General features: G+C 33.9%; 1 protein-coding gene across 3 annotated transcripts in view; it reads right to left on the bottom strand.

The window, feature by feature from the left end:
- The window catches only part of SLC23A2 (solute carrier family 23 member 2), a 113,285-nt gene that overhangs the window by 21,189 nt on the left and 68,812 nt on the right, over positions 1–23,284 (bottom strand). For 2 of the 3 annotated variants that reach the window (XM_074287159.1, XM_074287160.1), the window contains 6 exons: positions 16,233–16,331; positions 9,306–9,422; positions 7,299–7,456; positions 4,948–5,036; positions 3,796–3,866; positions 2,563–2,744 (listed from right to left, as the gene is read on the bottom strand). In XM_074287159.1, the coding sequence (XP_074143260.1) occupies positions 2,563–2,744; positions 3,796–3,866; positions 4,948–5,036; positions 7,299–7,456; positions 9,306–9,422; positions 16,233–16,331 (716 nt within the window). Of the gene's footprint in view, positions 1–2,562; positions 2,745–3,795; positions 3,867–4,947; positions 5,037–7,298; positions 7,457–9,305; positions 9,423–15,614; positions 15,732–16,232; positions 16,332–23,284 lie in introns of all 3 variants that reach the window. The other variant, XM_074287158.1, reaches the window with a different exon arrangement.

Genomic DNA, 23,284 nt, shown 5'->3' with positions numbered 1-23,284 from the left:
AGAAAGAAACATTAGTTAGGTTTACACACTGTCTACTGTAAATAATCCTTTACGGTTCAACAAATTTTCTTCAGACTAGGAAACTCCTGCACAGTTCGAGAGATTATAACATCTTTCTGAAATTACCTCTTTAAGTAGATCTTAGAATTCTTATCTAATATCACTCAAAAATGGAATAAAATATTATAGCAGAAGAACTAAGCAACAGACCATTAACTTGCAAAAATGGAGAAGATGGCTCTCATTGATCTTTGGGAATAAAAATATTAAAAACACAGGAATCTACATGTTGGAATGTAGGGGTTATAATATAAGGTATGCTTTAAGAAATGGCTTTTATTTAAAGACTGATGTCAAATGAATTTAATACAAAACTGAGGAAAGATAATGAATCTAAAGGAGACAAGGAGAGTGCAGAAGCTGTCTAGAAAAAGATTTTTCTAAAGCAAATAGAAATGCTCCACCAAACTGAATGCTTTACTGTATGATACAATGTAAAACACAAGTTTTAAGTTTTAGAATTACAACTTATTATTATGGTCTTATTATTCTACCCTTGCCCTGGCCCTATACTCCTTACCCTAAGCCAAACAGCATCACTCATAACACAACATGCATTGATCTGTCTCCCAATAATTTTAGGCCTTGCCCACCTGAGCCTAATTCATTCATCTATTCTAAAATTCCAGGTTCATTCTCAATCAAAAAGTCTGACTGCAGATGAGTTTTTCGTATTGCTACCTTCATATTCTGTCTTAGTCATTATCTAAGAAACTGGGAATTTTGAGAAAAGATTTTATAAGAAATATTTTTACAATTGTGTCCATGACAAAAATTGTGTCCCACAAAAGAGTAACTCAATATGACAATAAGTTCATCGTTAATGTTCCTATAGCTTTATTCATGGACACAAAGCTGGTTAATGGTAGAACTAAGACTTGAACTCAGATCTTGTGCCACCCAATTAACACTACTAAAGCCATGAGGCTTCAAGTTGGAAATCTGGGAAGATTTAAAAGAAATCTTCAAATGGGTTTTATGACCCTGCACTGGCAAAGCCATATCAGCAAATAAGATATTTTTATGTTAGCTTATTTAGATGGTACACAATTCCAGTGTTCTTACTGGAATTAATTTGTACAATTACATGACTGAGCCATCACTTTTACCAATCTATAAAGATTTTTGAAAAGAATCTTTCAGCAGTTTTCTTCTGAATCCCAAATAAAGGTCAATTTGCTTAGCCCACACAACCTCCAGAACATGACACTTCTCAGTCTTTCCAGTTTTTTCCTTACATTATTGCTTTCTAAAATCTTTACCCTCTAGCTGAACTGGAGGAACTTGCGCTAATCCACATCCATGCCTTCTATTTAGATTGGTTCTTTTACTATCTTTTACCCCTTTTACATCTATTTTATTACATTTATTACTTCTACCCCTTTACATCTATTACCCCTATCTCTTTAAACCCTACTCATAATTCAATGTTCAAATGGCATTTCTAAGAAGGTATTGATCTTCTAATCTTAGACATTCTTAATAACAATCTTTCCTGCTTTAGGCTTCACATACAGCATTTGGATTAGATCTTTCCTATACACCTATACTGTGTCCTTTTGTTTTAGTTTTTATGTATCATAGTAGCTAGCAGATTATAAATTCTGAGGACAGGAGCCTTGTGTCATTGGCATTTTATTTTCCCCACTTCCTAGTTAAAGACTCTGTGAAAAGCAGACTTTAGTTAAAATAAGAAAAATAGAAAAGATAAGAGAGTTTTTGACTGAAGAACATTTAATTTATGACTAATCTACATAAAAAGACCTCTTCTATTCCTATTTTCATGATATTATTGCTGGAACATTTGGCCTTCAAAGGCTAGCCTGAGGCTTGGTACTTACGGCAATAAATATTAAAATAATACCAATGGGGCTAGCATGAAAATTATTACATTATTCTTATGGGAAAAAATTCTGGGATCTATAAACAGTAGATTGGAACAGAAACATAGAAGTCATTAAAGATTTGAGACTGCCAAATGCTTGAACAAGAACTATTTCCCTTTTAATTTTAGGTGATTATGTATTTGAATCTGACAAAGAACCAGTTCAACAAACATCTAAATTTCTAATATGAACAAGCCACATTAACTCTCCTATCCTGAAAAGTTATTAAATTAGATGTATCAAAAGTCTATAAGAACACAGACTTAAGGCTAGAAGGAACCACAGAAATTATCTAATCCAAACAGAAAAAGAAAGTGAAGATCCTAAAATCCTTTTCTCAAGGTCAAACAGGTAGATAAGTAGGAAACTAGATTCCTGACTCTAAATCTAGCGTCTTGTCTACTATTTAACTGTTCTGGATATGTTTTGTTGGGATCAAGCAGCTTTCCACTTATCATATAGTACTGCAAAAAAAATTATTTTCTACAACCAGAAAAAAATTTTACTTTCCATATTCACTATTATTTTATTTAGAAGATGAAGAAGTTGTATCAGCATAACAATATTCACATTAAAAAAAAAAAAAAAAAAAAAAAAAGAAGTTAAATGAACTCACAGCATAGCTATGCCCCAGTGTTTCCCTGCTCTTTCTCCTGCTGCCTGGAAACCAGAGAGACCAATCAGGGCTACTGTTGGTGTAATGGTCAAAGGTCCAATATATTTTAGCAGAGCACCTGGCAGGCCAAGGAAGCCAATTACAACTTCTATCAATGAAGACATAATAATGGCACCTTGGATCTGAACAAAGAGATGAGAAAAGACATTATCCTACTAGTTCTATTCCCTCTCCCTTTTAAAATACTGTTTTCAATCATTACAAACAAATCCTGAAAGTTATTTCCTGATTAAAGAAAAGCACAGAAGCACAATTAAACAACAACATTGAGGATCATTTCATAATTGTAGATCCCTAAACATATGCCACATGCTCTGGAAGATATCTAAAGTGCTTTTCTCACCACCAGCCTATGAAATAGGTAGTCTCCATTTGATAGTCTCCATTTTTGCACATGCAGAATTTGAAGCTCATATAGATGAAATGGCCTATGAACACAAAACTATTAAACCACAAGACCAGGATTTGAACCCAAATCTTCTGACTAAAAAATCCAGCATTCTATATTCATTATATGAGGCTAGAAACTCTACAATTCTAGAAGTTTCCCAAGTATTTGGGGACACATCTGAGTGTATTGGAGCAGAGTAGAGCATACGTTTGGGGCAAATTTAGAGGAGATATCCAGAAATATTAAGAAAGGAGCTTCCGATACAAAAGAGTTTCTATGCAGACTATACAAATTGCTTTTTTCAGTATAGTCATCTGTTTTTCACATGACAATATAAAGACATCAATGGCCTTACTAGTGGGGGAGTCTAACCATGAATAATCATTCAAGTAAGCTGATTATGAAATCTATTTGGAAATTTGACAAAAAGGCAGAGTTGTTTGATTTGCAAAATATAGATCCCCATTCTACAGTAAAACTTTTGGAATAAAACAAGACAACCATTTCATTACTTGATTAAAATAATACTGATAAGAACTGGGAGTAAAATTCAATTCACAAAGCATGATTTCACAATTTTAAATATATTTTTATAGAAATTTTTGATATTATTTAAACTAAACATAACATTGAAAAAAATTGTAGCAACTAAAATTACTAACAAGTCTATCAAAAATAACTGCCTTATGTTTATAGAGTATTGTTATCAAATCTGTTGCAAGATAATAGAAATTAAAGTTGACAATGAGAATGATAAAAAGAAAATAATGCTTATTTTTTACCTCTCGTATTCTTGGATACCAGATATGCTCAGTATGCAATAATTCTGTTGTTTCATTGGTAACTGAAAGATCTTGAAAAGAAAAACATTTTTTCTCTTAATATGTGGGAAAATGATGTTTTAATATGATTCAATAAATTTTAGTATTTTAAAAGTCCTCTCTTTACACATAAATCTAAATCCACTGTTATTGATAGCACAACAGTATAGTTTGCCATAATGCGATTTGAATTCATAGTATTAATATCAGATTAGTTAACTTGTAGGCAAAAATCATAATTTTCAATAAAACTAATGGAATTATGGTATAATTCACTTTGTTTTACATAAAAATTAACTTTTAGAAGTAGCAAATTTAATTAAATTATACTATGGTAAGCCATTACCTTACTGAAATCCTAAGAAATTGGGAAAATGAAATCAAATGAATGATCTCATACCAATTTCAAAATATCAAGTAGAAATAAGCATTTTTAGGTACTTGGAAGCTAAATTAAGAGAAAAGAAGTCTCTGGCTTTGATATTTTTAAAATTTCCCTATCTTCTCCTTAACCTGATTCAAAAAAGTTATTATAGTTACAAAAACAATAAATGTCATTTGTAGGAAACTAACATCTACATATTTCAGAAGGTCTTATTCTGATGCATCAAATTAACAAGAGCACAACATATTCATAATTCCTTTGAAAGAAAACATTAGCAAAAAAAGTCTCAAATGCTTCTCTTGCACGCATAGAGTGTATACTGTTTTAACTCTACCATTTCCTCAATCTGTACAGAAATCCTGAGTAATGTATGAATTGTACTCTTAATAAGACAATAAACATGGAAATAAGACAAAAAATAAGACAAAAGACAAAATTAATAAAGCATTTTATTTGAATTTAAAGATGTTGTGATTCTATATAAGTTTTAAGTTTAAATACATATATATTTTTCCCTTTTCAAAACAGAGATCTTATTCTATGTGTTATAGTCAATGTAGTATTTATTCATTTCATGAATAAATACATTTTTACCACCTAAGAATTGATAGGCTAGAAGAGAAAGGAAAAAAATATTCTAAGAATAAAAAGAATGCAAGTCTGTATTTCATTTTCTTATATAGGTTTACAGGGTATAAATTATATATTTTGAAATAACAGTATGTTACCTGTAGTATTACATTTCCATTTATCCAGAGACAAAATAGCTCTAGCTGGGGCCAAAAATGCAAAAGCACTGGCTTGAAATAGAGGTAACCTGAAAGAAATGAGAACAAAACCATAATTATAATACTAAAAAATTATATAAATAATGATATAATTCAAAATTAATTTTCTAAAAATCCAAACTAAGTAAATATGATTTTGGACAGAATACATGAAACTAGAGGTACTTTACAAAGGTGTCATTCTTGAATGAATGGTTACTTTAGGGGCCAATCCAATCATATTGTACTATCAACCTTTCACTTCCTGATCACCTTCTTTCTTTTTCTTTCAGGGAAATTGTGTTATATACACTGCTTATTTCATTTCTTATAAAACTGAGAGCTAGAAAGATCACAGAGATTCAGCCATCCAGCTGAATTCATATTGAAGAAAGAATCCTTACTATAGTAAGACCAAGTAAGTGGTTATGAGAGGGAATCCACTAAGGTAGTCTATTTCACGTTTGGACAACTTAATTCTTAGAAAGATAGCCAGTGTTTTAAGTTCCCTTGTAATACTAAAATCTATTATTCTATACATATAAAACTCTAAAAAATATTACACATAATATCTGAAAAGAAAGTTTGCAAAATCGTATAAGAATTAGAAGAACTGAATTCACTAATCCAGTATGATAAATCCAAGACCATAAAGTACTTAGAAAATAATTTCTATTTAATATAGAAAGTTTGGCAGAAATTAGATTTAGACTTATATCTTACATTATATGCCAAAATAAATTAAAAATAGATACTATCTGAATGATCACACCCTTAAAAAAATAGAAGAGAACCAGATCAGATAATTAAATCTTGATTAGAGGTTATTAAAAATAAAGATGTAAATGTTTTTCCTGTACAAGTTCACAGACACAGTAAAACCAATTTAGAAACCAATGGATCTCTACTAGGCAAATCAGATCATTTTAAAAATGAGAAAACTGTTCCATAGAGAGGTTGGGTGGCTTGAATTCAGTCACAACAAATATTAATTATTAGAGGCAGGATATGAACCCAAGTACTCTGACTTCCAAACCAATGTTATTTCCACTATGAATGAAAAGTGAATCCTATGAGGTTGTCTCATTATTAAAATTCATGCAGTATATTTCTTCTGAGATGTAATTAATGACCACATTTTACAAAATTATAACTCTGAATAACTGGAATTCAAATACTAATGAATTCTGTAAAGTTGGATTCATTCACACTAAATGAGATACATCTGTAAAACAAGGACAAAAAACAGATGGAGATATAAAGATGCTTTAGAAAAATCTTAGGGGAAAGGGGATTGCTTAAGCTACCAAAAAACTTCATGGCTAAAGTAGCACCTGATCTGAGTTCCAGAGGAAAAACTGGACTCCAAAATATGCTCCTAAGTTGATTCTCGGTGGACATCCTAGAATAAGGGGTACAGGGTGAAATTAGGGTACAGCTAATAAATTAGGATAAAGCATGTAAAAGTATAAGCCTGTAAATACAGGATAGGGTCAAAATGGGCAAGAATGTCAGGCACAAAGATTTGTTAGGAGGGAACTATCAAGATCCAACACAATATGTGTGTATGTGTGTGTGTGTATCCATCCCCTTTATACAATTATTGAGTGGCAAGAAGAGAATACACAGGTCTGACAGAGTCTGAACTTTTCCTTCCTCATTTTTTTAGGCCTTTGTCATCAATGGAACTCTGCTAAATGCTACACCAGGCTGAGGCTTCAATCAGTGCCTAGTTGAGTCCCTCCTTGAAAAGCTAACATATGAAGTATAGTCTCTAAAATGAATATATCTAAAGAATCTCTAGAATACTGCAATTCTATCATAAAAATTCAAGGAATTAGACCACATATATATCCATGCATAACACACATTTCTGATCCTATCCACACATCCCTCAGTCTCTGGATAGAAACATGAAATGATTCTATCAAAGTTTTTAAGCTCAGTTGTTTTTTACAAAGTTAGCGGTAAGAGCTGGCCTTATTTCCACACTGCCTTAAGCCAGCAGAGGCTCTTTTTGAGATCACAGGTCACAGAAATAGGATAATGCTTGTTAGGTCATATAAGTACAATTTTATATCTTTTCTGGATACACTTTTCCCAGTGTCTAAACCAACCATGTTACCTTGCCACCTGCTTAGACTAATTTCTGATCAATATCTGACAACCCAATGTTTCATGACAGCCTTCTTGCATTTGATTATAAGCAGAGCTACAGTACATATTTCATAAAACTATACATACAAGCATTATCATAAACATATTCCAATAACTAATTTTTAATTAGAGCAGCTTAACATTCCAATTTTTACCTGCATCCAAAAGTTGTCTGTAACAAAGTTGTGATTCCCACACAGAAGAATATGGTCCCAATAAGCTGACTTGTTGCCCACTGGTCATATCCGACACACATAGCATCAGCTAGCAAGAAGGGCACTGCAATGGTACCACTGAAGCAGGTCAAATAGTGCTATTGACAACAAAAATATAAACATTGTTTTAAAATAAACACAAGGTCACATGTATGTGTGTACACACATACACACAACTTCACAGATGGTTTAAAGTAGGTTACTTGTATTTTGTAAAAACAAATGACATCTGAATAACCATCCAGGAGTTTCAGTCTCTTACATTTCCCAAAATAGGAAGCGGAAGAAAAAGGAAAGGAAAATTTGAAAACTATGTTCCTATTAAAAGATTCACAAAGTTAATATTAATTGTTTATGGAACAATAAGCAAATTATTCTTTGTGCCTCGGTAACCCTTTCTGGTTTGGTATGTTTGGAGGAATTAAAGTGCATACACACAGGACTGGAGAAAAGGATTTGTGTTGTGGCTGAGAAGAGACACACTGTCATGCAAGCCATCCATGTAATCTAAGGACCTCAGGACCATGTCATTCACCTCAATTAAATATCTCTAAGACTTCTAAGATCTTTCCATTTGCCCTGCAGATGTACTTTTCTTTTGTATCAGGACTTGTTCCATTAATGACCTCTTTTTGCCTGAGAAATTTTTACACGACCCCAGATAAAAATCAAACACTTAGTGATAATAAAACATACTGAAATTTATTTTAAAATAATTCTTTGGTACACATGTAATTTTACCATTAAAGAAAAAAGCAAATTTGCATGATAATGAGATCGTTTATTTTTACATAAAGAATTAAATGTTGGGGGCAGCTAGATGGCACAGTGGATAGAGCTACCAGCCCTGAATTCAGGAGGACCCAAGTTCAAATCTGGTCCCAGACACTTAACACTTCCTAGCTGTGTGACCCTGGGCAAGTCACTTAACCCCAGCCTCAGGGGGAAAAAAAAAAGAATTAAATCTTGGTGCAATGTTTGTTTCCTTTTACTCTTGACAAATTTTTGTGACCCAGCCCCACATTCAATTATGTAACCTCTTAGAGGGTCGTGACCCATATTTTAAGAAACTTTGTTTTATATCTCATCTTCTCCAATGGAGTATAAGTATAAACTCCTTAAGACAAAGGAGTAAACAATAAATTGTTTTTCTTTTAATGAATTAATTCTTGAGAGAGAACGGATTGGAAGAAAACTTTTCAAATGCTATTTTACTTTACTAAAATTAAATGTTTTTTTATAACCAACAAACATAATAGATTATATTCTCTAAATTCTTCTATCAATTGCAAAATTGAAAAATATGATCCAATGTTGATTATCACTTCCAAAAACCTACTTATTCCTACTAATACGTTCACCAAAGATTCACTGATCTTATAAATAAATGACAAATAATTTGTATAAATGGGAAAGTAGATATTTAAATCAGTAGTTCTTGTTTATTTTTTTCCTAATAAATGTTTGATGTATAAGATTTTCCCCACATCTTCCCAGATTTCAAAATGTCTTTCACAAGAATGTATATCAGCAACACATACACTTGGTCCTCCACCAATTATTGTCTCTTTGAAGCCTATTCTACTTCCTTTCTAAATATATTCAGGACAGTGATGTCAGAGGGGAGGCTGGAAAGTGATTTTTCTTTTCTTCCTTCATTTTCTTGTCTATCTTTCTTTTCTTTCCCTTTTTATTACTTGCCATGCCTTCTATCCCTGTACCTTCTTTATATTCTCTTCCTTTCTTCTTCCAGCTTTTTTTATCCTTCCAACAAAAATGTAAAAAACTTGCAATTTTATAAAAAATTTTGGCATGTCTAATTAAATTATTTAAGCAAAAATTTAGAATACATTAATAAATCCAAGTAAAATTTAATGATACTAGAAAAGTAAAACATTTAAGAAATTAACAGTTGTTCTAATGTCTAACCATATTTAAGAATCTTACCTGTAACCCTAAGAATATACAGAGATACCAGGGAGGTACATCTTCTATTGTATAAATCATATCTGTTCTCTGAGGATCTAAACTTCCAGTGCTGTCCAATGTCTCTGCAAGAGAACTCTGCAGAATAAAAGAAGTGACTAATTAGCATTTTGGGATAAAGTGACAAAAGTTTCAAAGTTACCCATTTAACTACCCCCAAAAATGTAACAATAAAATAAAAACAAAACCAATGATTTTAAATGTTACTATCAAGTATAATGAACAAGTAGTACAATCAATCCATAATTACCTATGGGAACATCATACATAAAAACCAACCTATATCTTATCATCTGGTTGGTTCAGGACCACAATGTATTTAATATATCTGGAATTTTCTCTGGGAATTAGATAAACAATTTTAATCTACCTAAAGGTGCCAAACCAATTTTCTTAGTTTGAGGGCAATGGTATAACAATCTGCAATGACAACAAAGAAGTTGAACTGTGTGGGGCAGTTAGGTGGCGCAGTGGATAGAGCAACAGCCCTGAATTCAGGAGGACCCAAGTTCAAATCTGACCTCAGACACTTAAGACTTCCTACCTGTGTGACCCTGGGCAAGTCACTTAACCCCAGTCTCGGGGGGAGGGGAAAAAAAAAAAAAGGTTTAACTGTATAGTGACCATAGTGAAAATAGCAAATGGAATGAACTGTTTAAAATGGTAGAAAGAGCATAAGACTAAAAAGACAATTTAGAGAAATATTATTGTGGATAACAAAGCCACAAGTTAGTACAGTACACTGAAAATAGCACTTGGGTTCAAATCCTGGCTCAGAAAACTGACTATCCTCATTCATAAAAAGATGAAATAATCATTTTTATTATTTACATTTTGGAGTTATTTGGGAAAAGAGCACTTTGTAAGAATAGTGAATACATGTATAATCAGAAAAGGGAAAAGTACTTTAGAAAATGGGACTGCCTAAATGGTGATTATTCTGAAAGCTTAGATTATTATCAGCATAAAATATTAAAATATTAAAAAGCCCAGAATAATCTTATCAGCATCCTCCTCAATGTCATGTGCTTCTAAACTCAATGTGTGTGTGTGTGTGTGTGTGTGTGTATATATATATATATATATATATATATATATATATATATATATATATATATATATATATATGTCTATTTATCCATATACAAATGACCAAGCAAGGAGACTTTAAAGAGTAGCAAAAAATAATTTTAGATGTATATCCAATATATGTTTGTATAAGATAATGTTAATGAAGTTTTTTTTTAAAAAAAATTTAATTTCAGAGGCAGCTAGGTGGTAAAATGGATAGAGCACCAGCCCTTTAGTTAGGAGGACATGAGTTCAAATCTTATCTTCACACTTCCTAGCTATGTGACCCTGGGGGCAAGTCACTCAATGTAAAATCACTGAGTAAAAATGAAAATCCTTACCAAAAAATTAAATAAGCAAGGGCAGCATCAGTACCCTTTTGAACTATTCCCTTACTAATAGCTTTAAGGTTTGCAAAATGATTCCCATGCATTAATTTATCTGCCTAACACTAAACAGTGAAGTTAAGTAATATAGGCATCACTATTTCCTACCTATTTTACATTTAAGGAAAATGAGACAATTTAAGCAACCTGCCCTATGTTTACACATATTTTTAAACTCAAGTCTTCCTGACTCAAGTCTTCTGCTCCTTTTCGAAAGAAGAATTTGGATATACATGATATTCTTCTACAAAGAGATCAGCTAGGAAATGGTTTAAACACCAGTAAGAGCCACCATATCTCCAGAGAAAAATGACTTGGCATTTTTATTCTATTTCTGGTCAGATTTGAAATACATAAAAACATAAAATGTATGTATATGTTTATTCAGAGAAGTGAAAAGAGATGTTTGGGACAAGAAGGCCTACCCAAATTGACTACTCAGAGATCACTCATAGAAAGCAGAATTATTTATTAGAATCTCGAGAAGTGGACCTATCCTGGTCTGCAAGCTAAATTTCACAGCAGAATAGGGCCAGAGCCTTGAAAATGCTTACAGTTTTTATACATTTCAAATAAAGAACCTCCAATTCCCACCCTCTATATGTTGTGATTGGTCACATAAGTCTACTGTACCTCTAGTTGGTCAGTGGAATGTAGTAGACAAGGTGATATACAGCTTCTTTGGCCACATAGGACAATGGAATGTAGTCCAGGCCTTATCTAAAATCATGTGACTTCAGAAGCAGAAACTGAGGCCTAATAGGCTTGATCTACTTTAGTTAACAATCTCTGATCAATATGTGTTGTAAGCCAGGTGGCGCAGTAGATAAAGCACCAGCCTTAAATTCAGGAGTTCAAATCTGGTCTCAGACACTTAACACTACCTAGCTGTGTGACCCTGGGCAAGTCACTTAACGAGGGGGGGGGGGAGAAGGGGGAATATTGCTGCAAGTTCTTCACCTTTTCCCACACAGTTCCCCCTGTTATTCATAAATATATTTGTATATAGATATAGATATTTCCTCATGAAAAGCTTACATTGTGGTCAAATTCAATTAACATTTCTACACATTGCTTGTTAATCTCCTCATCTGTATCATCACCAGTTTGTCCTCATTACCTCCTAATAAATGCTGGTAGACACAATTAATCACTGAGCCATCATTACAAACAATATTTAACTTGCTCCATCTGTTTCTATGCTCACCACAATCTATGATTCTACCTTCTCTGGTAGACAGGTAAAAAGTCCATTCACATTTACTTTCTCCCATCCATGACCCCAGGTACCCCAGATCAATACCACTATCAGGATTTTATATGCACAGTTCATCAGTTGATTTTCAATGTTTGTCTCAGCTTGTTTACTGGATTCAGTTTGAGGAGTCCACACCCTCGGAGTGTCCACCGGTCCTTTAATTCTAGTGTGCTGAGTCCACCCTCTTTCCTGTGTAACACCGCTGTATCTTATGTCAAGAGGATCTGAAACGATCCTTTCCAGTAAGGGTCAACTTGTCCTCCTTCCATATCCGAACCAGGACCCAGTCTCCAAGCTAGAACTTAAGCACTGTGAATCCTAAAGGAGCCCTTTTAGTTGTAAAGTTTTCAGATGTTACAGTAAAGACATAACATATTTCCTTAAAAACAAATCCTGGTTTCAAATATTGGATCCAAGGAAGAATTTTGAATCCCTTTTGGATAAAGGTGACCATACAATAATTCATAAGATGATAATCCCATATCCCTTCAGGATTCTTAATAAGGCAAGGGGAAAGCACTTGGTCCAGGGCAACTGTGTCTCAGCCAATTCAGTCAGTTGCTGTTTAATTGCCTTATCCATCCTTTCCACTTTACCTGAGGAGGGCAGATGCTATGGGGTGTATAAGTCCTGTGATATTTCTAGAGTTCGAGCCACAGATCAGAGGATCTTAGCAGTGACATGGGTACCTTGGTCTGAATCTGCCTGCTCCACCAAGCCATACCTCAGAATGATATGCTCAAGAAGTACTTTTACAACTGCTGAGGCAGTTGCCCAGGCAAGGGGAAAGGCCTCTACCCATAAGGTCAAATGATCCACTATAACCAATAGATACGCCCCACTGATGGCAGCTTGGTAAAGTCCACCTATGTGCTTTGGAAAGGACTGATACCAGGGAGCCTTCCTCCTTTTTGGACTTGTTACTGGGCCTTCCTATTCATCCTCTGATAAACAGGACACCCACTGACCAGTTGCCAGCTATTGTGTATAAGCCAGTGCCACAAACCTAGTCAGCACCACGTCACACAGTCCTTAGACACCCCAATGACTACCCTGATGTAAATGTTGGAGTACATGTCTCATACCCACTGTGGTCAGTACCTCTCTGCCGTCAGGGAGGAACCAGTGCCCTCTTTATCCTCCTGAGCACCAAGGCTTTGGATTTCCTGCTTCTCTTCTGGGGTAAGGGAAGGTGGAGGCATTTGAGGCAGAAAGCCAGAATTAGCACCATCATCTCCTCCGTACTTACAGATTCCTCTTCTCCAGGCCATTTGGCCTCCTCATCCACAAAGCAGTTTCCCCTTAACTCAAATGAATCTCCTCTTTGGTGCCCCTGCACATAAATCACTGCAACGTACTTAGGTAACATACGATTAGTCAAAATTTCAGTAACCAATGTCCTGGATGCCAATCCCTTACCTTTACTATTTCCATTCTTTCCCTCAAGTAATTTATAGAATCTAATTTCTTTTTCCCTTCACTTATAAAGAGGTAAGTATTTTACCTCACATTTCACAAATTGCAATTTGTCTTAAGAAATTCTCAGTCCCTGTGCTCCTAAATAATTTAACAAACTGATAGTGACTTGGACAAGGTCACTCTTTTTCCTCCCTGCCACAAGATCATCTACATATTGTAAGACTTTTAACAATAAGAAATTTATCCCAGAATGTTCACACAATTCTTATATACCCAAATATATGTTCCATAAATTGAATATTATACCAATCATTTTGCTTTTTTTATATACCCAATATACAGAAAAATCCCAAAGTACATATTGACCATAACAAAAACATTTTCAAAAGGACAAAGGCAAAAACTATTATCCTTGGAGTCCCTTTCAGATAATTAGCATTAATACAGTTAATTAAAACTTCCTATTTTCACATAAAAGAATCTGAAAAGTTCTTAAAAAGATCAATTAAACTTTTTAAAAATAATCCTTTCAAACTATATCACATTTCTGATCATATTCTTTAAACACGAAAACCATGATATATTTAAAGAAACAAATGTTCACTCAATTAATATCTTGTAAGTGCAACCTGACCCTTTAAATCAGTTTGCTTTCTTCAGCCAAAAACGACCAGTTTTCCACTGCTGTTTTCCCCCTGCAAAAATACATCCTGCCTCACAGTCATCTCTGTGTGACTATCTTTTCCAACCAATTCCTTCTTTTTCCCACTGATTTCTTCTTGAACTCATTTGCTCCCACTAATCAATCCTTCTTAAATCACCTTCATTCTCCTGTCCTCTGTCTCTCTCCTCCCAATGTTTACTTACTCAAACGTTCTCAGACATACCAACATACTTTAAACACTTCCAAACCAATAACTCTTCTGACTAGATGCTCCATTTAAACTATTAATTAACTTTTGTAAATCAATTTCTCTTGTCCCTTGTCTTTAAATCACCTTTTAAAAAAAAACTTTTAAGATTCATAATAAATAGACATGTCCAGTAAATAAAACCCATAATGTTAACAAATTACCCAATGTTTCAGAAGCAAATCAAATATTTTTTTAAAGTTTTTTTTTTCCCTTCTGCCTGAGTGTTTCAAGGCCACTAGCAAGAACTTCTTTTTCCCAGGTGGCATTAGGCAGATAAGGTTTTATTGCCGTTATTCTTCTCTAGCAGATTTTGAAAACCTACTTTTCAGAGAAAACTTCCCCACCAGTTAGTTTAAAATAGTCAAGTTTTGGGGTCTTTTTGTTCTTTTACTTATAAATTAGTATAACAGGTTAAAAAGTTTAAAATCACAAAAATTTTATACCAAGCATAGTTGCAACATGAAATTAACCAATTGCCAAATTGCTTAACCATTGTTCTTAAAACTCTTAATCAAATGTTGCAGACAATTACCCAGTTTAGCCTTCTTAAGCTTTCTGTTCTCTAATTCCATGAAAGCAAACTTGCTAATAATGATTGTTCTTTTTCTTTTTTTTAAAGAAGTATGCCTAGTTTTCCTACACTCCAACAGGTCAGAGAGCCCCGTGTGTTCAGCTATTTACCTCTCTTACTCTATTTTTACTCCTCCCTTCCAATATCTGCAACTTATTTCCAATCTTAACACACATAACAATTTAAAGTTATTTTAAAATTAACTAGTACTTTAGTTTGTGAAATTTCCTAAAATCTACCTATTGTTTTTTTTTTTCTACCTGAGCCACTCTCAATAAGAGTAATAATTCTTTCAGATTCAATTCCCACAATTCAACCTGATATTTTTCTAATCCTATAACACAGGCTGAATTCTTATCTCTTATGAGCTTGCTAACTTTTAACACAGAACAAAAAAAAAAGCAAAACAAACATACACACACAGACAGACACAGAGTTCTACTTTTCTTGAATTCCCAAACGTCCTGACATAAATCCATGGACTGCTATCTTCCCATATTCTCAGTACCAGTGTAGGTCACCCTTACACCAACAGTCACCCGAGAGTGCTCTCCAAAGCCCTTTTCTTGGGGTCTGAGCAGTCCTCCAGTTCTTTTAGAAAGCTTGTCTCTCCCTCAGCCAATAGACCCCCAGGCTCCAACTCACACTTACCTCTCGAGCTATGCGTAGATCTTCTAGACTGTGCTGGTGGTCAGGACTTGTCCATTGTCCTCTTTCTTCAATCTTTAATTCTGCTTTCCACTGAGTATCTCCACCTTGGGTCATTGTCTAAGAAGGGAGGGAGGCTGCTCACCCAGAGCCAGAGACCATGGAGAAAAATGCTCCATGGGGACCGATCCCTGTTCAGGGTGCACACAGCCATCTCCCCCAAAGACTCCACCCTGGAGAGCCCCTAACTGTTTGGGACAAGAAGGCCTACCCCAAATTGACTACTCAGAGATCACGCATAGAAAGCAGAATTATTTATTAGAATCTTGAGAAGTGGACCCCATCCTGGTCTGCGAGCCAAATTTCACAGCAGAATAGGGCCAGAGCCTTGAAAATGCTTACAGCTTATACATTTCAAACAAAGAACCTCCAAAATCCCGCCCTCTATATGTTGTGATTGGTCACATAAGTCTACTGTACCCCTAGTTAGTCAGTGGAGTGTAGTAGACAAGGTGATATACAGCTTCTTGGGCCACGTTGGACAATGTAATGTAGTCCAGGCCTTATCTAAAATCATATGACTCCGGAAGAAAGATTTTATATACAAGAGAAAAACAGTACCTTTTCAGCTATGCCATTTTCTGTAGTATAGATTGCCATTAGCTCAGTATCCTCATTGTCCTGTTCACCACTTGTTGTGGCACCTCCATTTATCACCACCTAAAGAGAAATATTTCATTAAATTGTTATTTCAAATTACTATGCTTTCTGTAAATAAATCAATGTAAAGCTTTTAGGCAAATCCTATTAAAACCAAAAGGCTGGGACAGGTTTTTAAGTTTGTCAAAGATCTTAAAATAAGCTAATTTAGTCTAAAAATGCATTGTGAAAAAGTAACCAAAACACCACTTGTAATTTCTTACTCCAAACATACATTTTTAAAAAATATTTAACAGTAAAATAAATATTCTATCATTTTATCCAAAAGTAAAATTTTAAATCCTCTCATGAGTTCTTACAAAAGCATATTTCATATTTCATCCACAAAACAAAACATTCACAGGATATGTGTTCCCTGCTAAGCATCTTAGTTCTATATCAATTATTCATTAGCCAAAAGAACATTACTGCTTACTACACTAAATTTGTAATTAACTTGATGCCAGTTTTATTATTGAGATTCTATTCCAAGTCATACTATGAACAGTACGTGACCTATTAAAAAGGTAAGAGGCATGAGCAGTGTGAACTCTTCCAAAACTAAAATAAAAACAAAACCCATTACCAAACCCACAGGGCTAAAACGGATTCAATTTTAAATCCCATATTGACTTAAACTAGTCTTCATTTTTTTATGATTAACCTTATGATGCTGCACAAAACCTAAAATATGAATTTTATAAATTTAGTGCCAATAAGGAATTGTTGGAACTGACCAACAATTCAGACTGCTTCTTGTCATACTTGTCATACACCCAAGGAAATAGACAAATACTACTAAAGTAAGCAATCCCCAACTTAGGAAGTGAGTGAATTATACATGCCAGCAGCTAAAGTTTCTTCTCCCATTTTCCCAGATTCATCTTTTATAGGAACTTGCAGTGGGGGAAAGAAGGAATTATTTAAAAAAAAAAAAAAAAAAAAAAAAAAAAAAAAAAAAAGATGTAAAGATCAAGGTTAAGCAAAAGAGGATAAGGCACTTGCTTTGGCAAACAGGAATAGCAGAGGGGAAAGAGGTTTACAAATTGTGAAGGCAGAGGAACTTCTTAAAAGAAGAGAAACCTTGCGATAGAGTGGTCCTCAGGGATAGGGGGGAAGAGCTCAACTGGGCTCCCAGTGGACCTCTTTCATTTTCATCTATAATGGAAAGGGGGTGGGATAAGCAATGAAGTGTGTTAACAATCAATCAACTTTAATAATTTTTTCAAATAGTTTTTTAAAAACTTCTTAAAACACATTATAACTTAATTTTAAAGTCAATTCATTGGGGAAAAGTTTTAAGATCTAAAAGGTTTTGGAGGAAGTGCCATAAAACTGCTGGATAGTACTAGTTTAAAGGGGTAATTTTTTGGGGGATTAATTATTTTTTTTAAAAAAATTTATTATACCTTTTTATTTATGAGATATATGCATGGATAATTTTTGACATGGAAAATGGCAATGGAATCCAGAGAAAGTACCATGGATTCTGAATGTGGATCGAAGCATAGTATTTTCATCTTTTTTTTTTTCTTTTTCTTTTTCCTCACTATTTTCCTTTTGGCCAGACTTTTCTTATACAACATGACAAATATGAAAATACACTTTAAAAAAATTGTACATGTGTGACCTGTATCAGATTTGCTTGCTATTTGGGGAAGGGGGCATTAAGGGAGGGAAAAAGAAAAAATGTGCAACACAAAATCTTACAAAAATGAATGCTCAAAATTATCTTTAAAATGTATTTAGGAAGATAAAATACTATTGAGGGGGGGAAATTTTGTCTAAATATTAATTTTAGATAATAAAAAAATTCCAATGGCAATGTTCTTATGTAGCATTAGCAAAGTATTACAAGTTGGGAGGGTGGAGATCGAGAAGAGGGATAAGACATACTTTCAGCTCATCTCCCATTTCATTTTTCCTTCACTAAAATTTAAGTACTCAAGGATCCAAATACCTCACTACTATGCCTCATTTCATTACCAGTCAATATTTATTGGATACTCAATAAGGTGTATGACTTTTTGGACAATAGATAATATCATATATTAAGTTGGTTTTATTAGTGGGTTTTTCCCCCATGAGAATAATACAATAATATCACTGGGTTTCATTAAGATAACCTATTAAGATTTATGGTAGAGCACCCAGTAATCTATGTAAGTAATTTTATAATAAGAAAAGAAACTGCTAGAGGTTTGGAGAGACTTACATGAACTGATGCTGAGTGAAATGAGCAGAACCAGAAGATCACTATACACTTCAACAATACTGTATGAAACAACTACACCCAGAGAAGAAACACTGGGATTTGAATGTAAACTGTTAGCACTATTGTCTTTCTACCCAGGTTACTTATACATTTGGAATCCAATTTTAATGTGCAACAAGAAAATTGGATTTATACACATATATTGTATCTAGGTTATACTGTAACACATTTAATATGTAAGGGATTGCCTGTCATCTAGGGGAAGGAGTAGAGGAAGGGAGGGGAAATTTTGGGAAAATGAATACAAGGGATAATGTTAGAAAAAAAATTACTCATGCATATGTACTGTCAAAAAAAATTTTTTTATAATTATAAAATTAATTTAAAAAAAAAAGAAAAAAAAAGAAAAGAAACTGCTGACCAAGAGATCATTATATACTTCAACAACAATACTATATGATGATCAATTCTGATGGACGTGGCCCTCTCCAACAATGAGATGAACCAAATCAGTTCCAATAGAGCAGTAATGAACTGAACCAGCTACACCCAGCAAAAGAACTCTGGGAGATGACTATGAACCACTACATAGAATTCCCAATCCCTCTATTTTTTATTTCCTTCACAGGTTAATTGTACACTATTTCAAAGTCTGATTCTTTTTGTACAGCAAAATAACTGTTTGGACATGTATACATATGTATTTAACTTATACTTTAACATATTTAACATGTATTGGTCAACCTGCCATCTGAGGGAGGGGGTGGAAAGGAGGGGAAAAATTGGAACAAAAGGTTTGGCAATTGTCAATGCTGTAAAATTGCCCATGCATATATCTGGTAAATAAAAAGCCATAATAAAAAAAAATAATAATAAAATAAAAAAAAAAAAAAAAAAAAAAAAAAAGAAAAGAAAAGAAAAAAAGAAAAAAAAAAAAAAGAAGAAGAAAGAAACTGCTAATAGTAACTGAACAGTTTATAAAATATCAGGTAAATCAATTAAGTTTTCAGTATTCCAAGGCTGCCAATTAGCAGTTAAAGAAGTACCACTTTAGGAGTTCCTATACTAATTAAATCACAACTCTACATCCTCCTCTCTTCTCACCATTCCATCTCTAAATGCACTTTTTTTCTTTATCTTTTTCTTTTTTTCTTTTTTTTTGCTGAGGCAATTGGGGTTAAGTGACTTGCCCAGGGTCACAGAATTTTAAAAAATGCACTCTTAAGTAACAACTAATAGATGAGTATTATAATAACAAGTTCTTTATAAACAGGATTTCATTTGATCCTCACAAAAACCCTGCAAAGTCTATTCTGTTGTTATATATATTTTATACAAATATACATAATTTTATGTATATTTTACAAATAAGGACAATGAAACAATGAGTTAAAATGACTGGTTCAGGGTCATAGCATTGGAGGACACATTGGACCTCAAGGCTTCCTGACCCCAAATTCCACCCAACCTCTTCTCCTCCCGAGCCTCTACCAAGCACTACTATGTAATGGATAAAACATAAGACTTCAAATGAACAACTATCTCCATGATCACAGACCACTCATTGAAAGTGAAGTAGCAGACTTCTAATCTAATTTTCCTCTGCTATAAAATGTGAATTTTATCTTTCCCTGTATTCCTGACAGGGCCCTTAGAAGTAAGATGTCTTGCAAACTCTGAAAGGTTACAAAAAATGTGGCTTTTATTCTATCTTCCTCAATAAATGAAAACTTTTTGTTGCTGTGAACTGGATTTTATTGAGGCTGGGCTATGCTTGGTCAAAATCCCTTGGAATGGCCCAAGTGTAGTGAGAGACCTCAGCCTTCAGAAGCTAAGGCCTTTCCAGACCTCAGCTCTTCTGCCAAATACCCCGCCCTAAAATGATTAAATGCTAGATAAGAATTAAGGAGCAGCTAGAAGATACTGCCTTGCATCTCAATCCTTCATTTCTAATTCCTTCCTTTACTTTGCAGTCTATAAAAAATAGTGACACAGAAATGTCCTCAGAGTGAGGAAGATCTGGGATCCTCACTGATTGTGTGACCCTGAACAAACCTTTCAGTTTCCCAGAGTACTCTTGAAGGATATAAATTGCAGAGGTTTTGATTTTTGTTGTTGAGGGTGTTCCTCCTTGGGAGAGTCCCATATTGATAAACATAGGGGTCTAATTTTAAAAAGTGCCCTCTATGAGGCAGTAAAGAAATATTTCTAGGCTCTAAGCTTAATGTCCTATATTGCCTTATATCTTTTTATCATTATTTAAAATTAAATTCTCTCTTTCAATCTGTACCCAAGCACTTCTCTGTCAGGAAGTGAGTAGCATGCTTAATTCTCATTCCTCTCCAATTAGTCATTGAGTTGACCAGAGTTTTTCAGATTTGCTTATTTTTGTTGTATAAACTGTTGTTATTTTTATTTATTCTTTATATTGCTACAAAAATATTTGAATCTGTTATTACTACTGTAAAAAAAAAATTAAGTTAAGGCAAAAGATAACCTATTTTTACCTTAACAAGAGAATCAACTTGTATTGGGGAAGACTCTCAGAGTTCCTGGCCAGGACCAAACAAAAACTACCTTTCATTGACAAGAGGTACAATGAAAGAAAATACATCTTTTGACCTTGTTAAGACACATAATGAGATATTCAATAAATGCCTATCAACTGTCATGCTAGACAACTATAAGGCAATTTTTTGTGGCTCCTATCAATTTTGAATGTATAGTGAATACTCACAAAGAAGTGGAAGCAAATATAAAATCTTAGAAGCAAATAATTTTATGTTGTTAAACAAACCAAGTTTACAATCTATTTTTAAAATGTTCTACCACTAAGTAACTAGCACCTTTCAACAAATCATGTTGAAATCTGGAAGATACATAGACACCTTCATCTTTTCAGAATAAATTTTAATATAGTTCTTTCACAAAAAGAAAATATATTTGAAAAAATTATGAAATTGCAACCTGATATTAGGAGAGAAATAATAAAAGTCAGATTTTTGTAATAGTTCCTGAATTTAAAACTTTTTCCATGCATGACTCCTTTGTATGAGAAATTTTTATATGAGTGTGTGTGTGTGTGTGTGTGTGTGTGTATGGATACATATATTTATCTCCACATTCAGCTATTATGACTCTATCTGGGGTCTTAAACCACAATTTAAGAAGCTAGGCTTTATAACATCCCTGTCAGGTACACATAGAGAAATGAAAAAGACTGGACACCAAGGACACACTGCCAATTAGACACCAAAGCAAGCACAGAATTCAGATCTCCTGAATCCAATTCTGTATTCTGTCCACCACATGGTTCTACCTATCTCTTTAATGTATTCCCAACTTTTTCCATTAATCTTTATCAAAGATTAACAGCTGGAAGGGCATTCAACACAATTAATCAACAAACATTTAAGCGATTACTATGTGCAAAGATCTAGGCTAAGTGTTGGGGACACAGAAGAAAAGCAAAAACAATTCCTGGCTCCAGGAATTCTAGCATGGACCCAGGATGTACATAAACACAGACACACAAAACACACATAAAACAAATACAAATTAATCTCAGAAGGGAAGGCATTGACACCTTGGGGGAATCAGAAAACAGGAAAAGCTTGAACTCAGAGCTGCATCTTTCAGGGAACCAGTTAAAGTATAAGAAAAGTACAATAGTAAGATGGGGCCAGTATGTAAAGAATTTTTAATGCCTAAAACAGAATTTATATTTGATACTAAAAGTAATAGGAAACTGCAGGAATTTATTGAGTAAGAGTTAACATGGTCAAACAGGATTTGGAGCTCCAAAAGAGGAATTCAAAAAAGAAAGAATAGTCAACAACTGCCAGTGTTGCAAAGCTCAAGGAAGAGAACTGAGGAAAATGTCACCTAATTTGAAAATTAAAGAATTACTAGTAGTTTTAGAAAGAGCAGTTTCAGTTCAATAAACTGAACATTTACCAAACATCAATTTCAAGATGCTTTTTGTTGTTGTTGTTTGTTTTTGGGGGGGAAGTATTCCGTATTCTCTGTCCTAAAGAAGCTTACATTTTGCTTGGGAAAGAGGGGGATGACTAACAAGCACACGTAGTAATTTGAGGGGAGAAGCCATTAATAACTTGGAAGAAAGAGCCATAGAGTCTGATGGCAAGTTTTGATATCAAAACAGACATTTAAGGAAGCTTAGGATTTTAAGGATTGAGGTAAGAAAGAAATAAATTTAAGTCTGAGTGGTCAGCCTGCACAAACACAGAGCAATGTAATATGAGTTCAGGGAAAAACTGGCACATCAGTTTCTCTAGAAATAAGATATACAAAGGGAAAGATTTTTTTTTTACATGTCCATAAAGAAGATCACATTAACTTCAAAATAAGAAAGAGTACACAGAGATGGCAAGAGAGAAAGAATGAAAATAATAGTGAGGAATCATGAGGTGGCCAACTCTGCCTTCGTGGCCCAGTGAGTTAGAAGGTATAAAAGGAGAAACCTCTATTAGAGTGGGAACCCAAAAATCTTCTGGATAGATCCAAAGTTTCATGAATGTCAGAAGGCGAAGAGTTCTAGAATAAAGATTCAATGACAAAATTAAAGAGAAAAGCAAAGTTTTTATGAGATTGCTCTCTCCTAGTTCTCCTACTAGACTGTTTTTTTGCTCCCCACTGTGCCCTGCAACCTTGAAGTCAGAGAAACAAGGTTCCATTCTGGATTCTAATTTTTTTCCTCATTGTGTACACACACACACACACACACACACACACACAC

Source organism: Sminthopsis crassicaudata, chromosome 2 (genome assembly GCF_048593235.1).
Source record: "Sminthopsis crassicaudata isolate SCR6 chromosome 2, ASM4859323v1, whole genome shotgun sequence".
NCBI lineage: Eukaryota > Metazoa > Chordata > Mammalia > Dasyuromorphia > Dasyuridae > Sminthopsis > Sminthopsis crassicaudata.
Note: the sequence above shows the minus strand (reverse complement) of the source record. Positions and strands in the feature narration are given on the sequence as shown.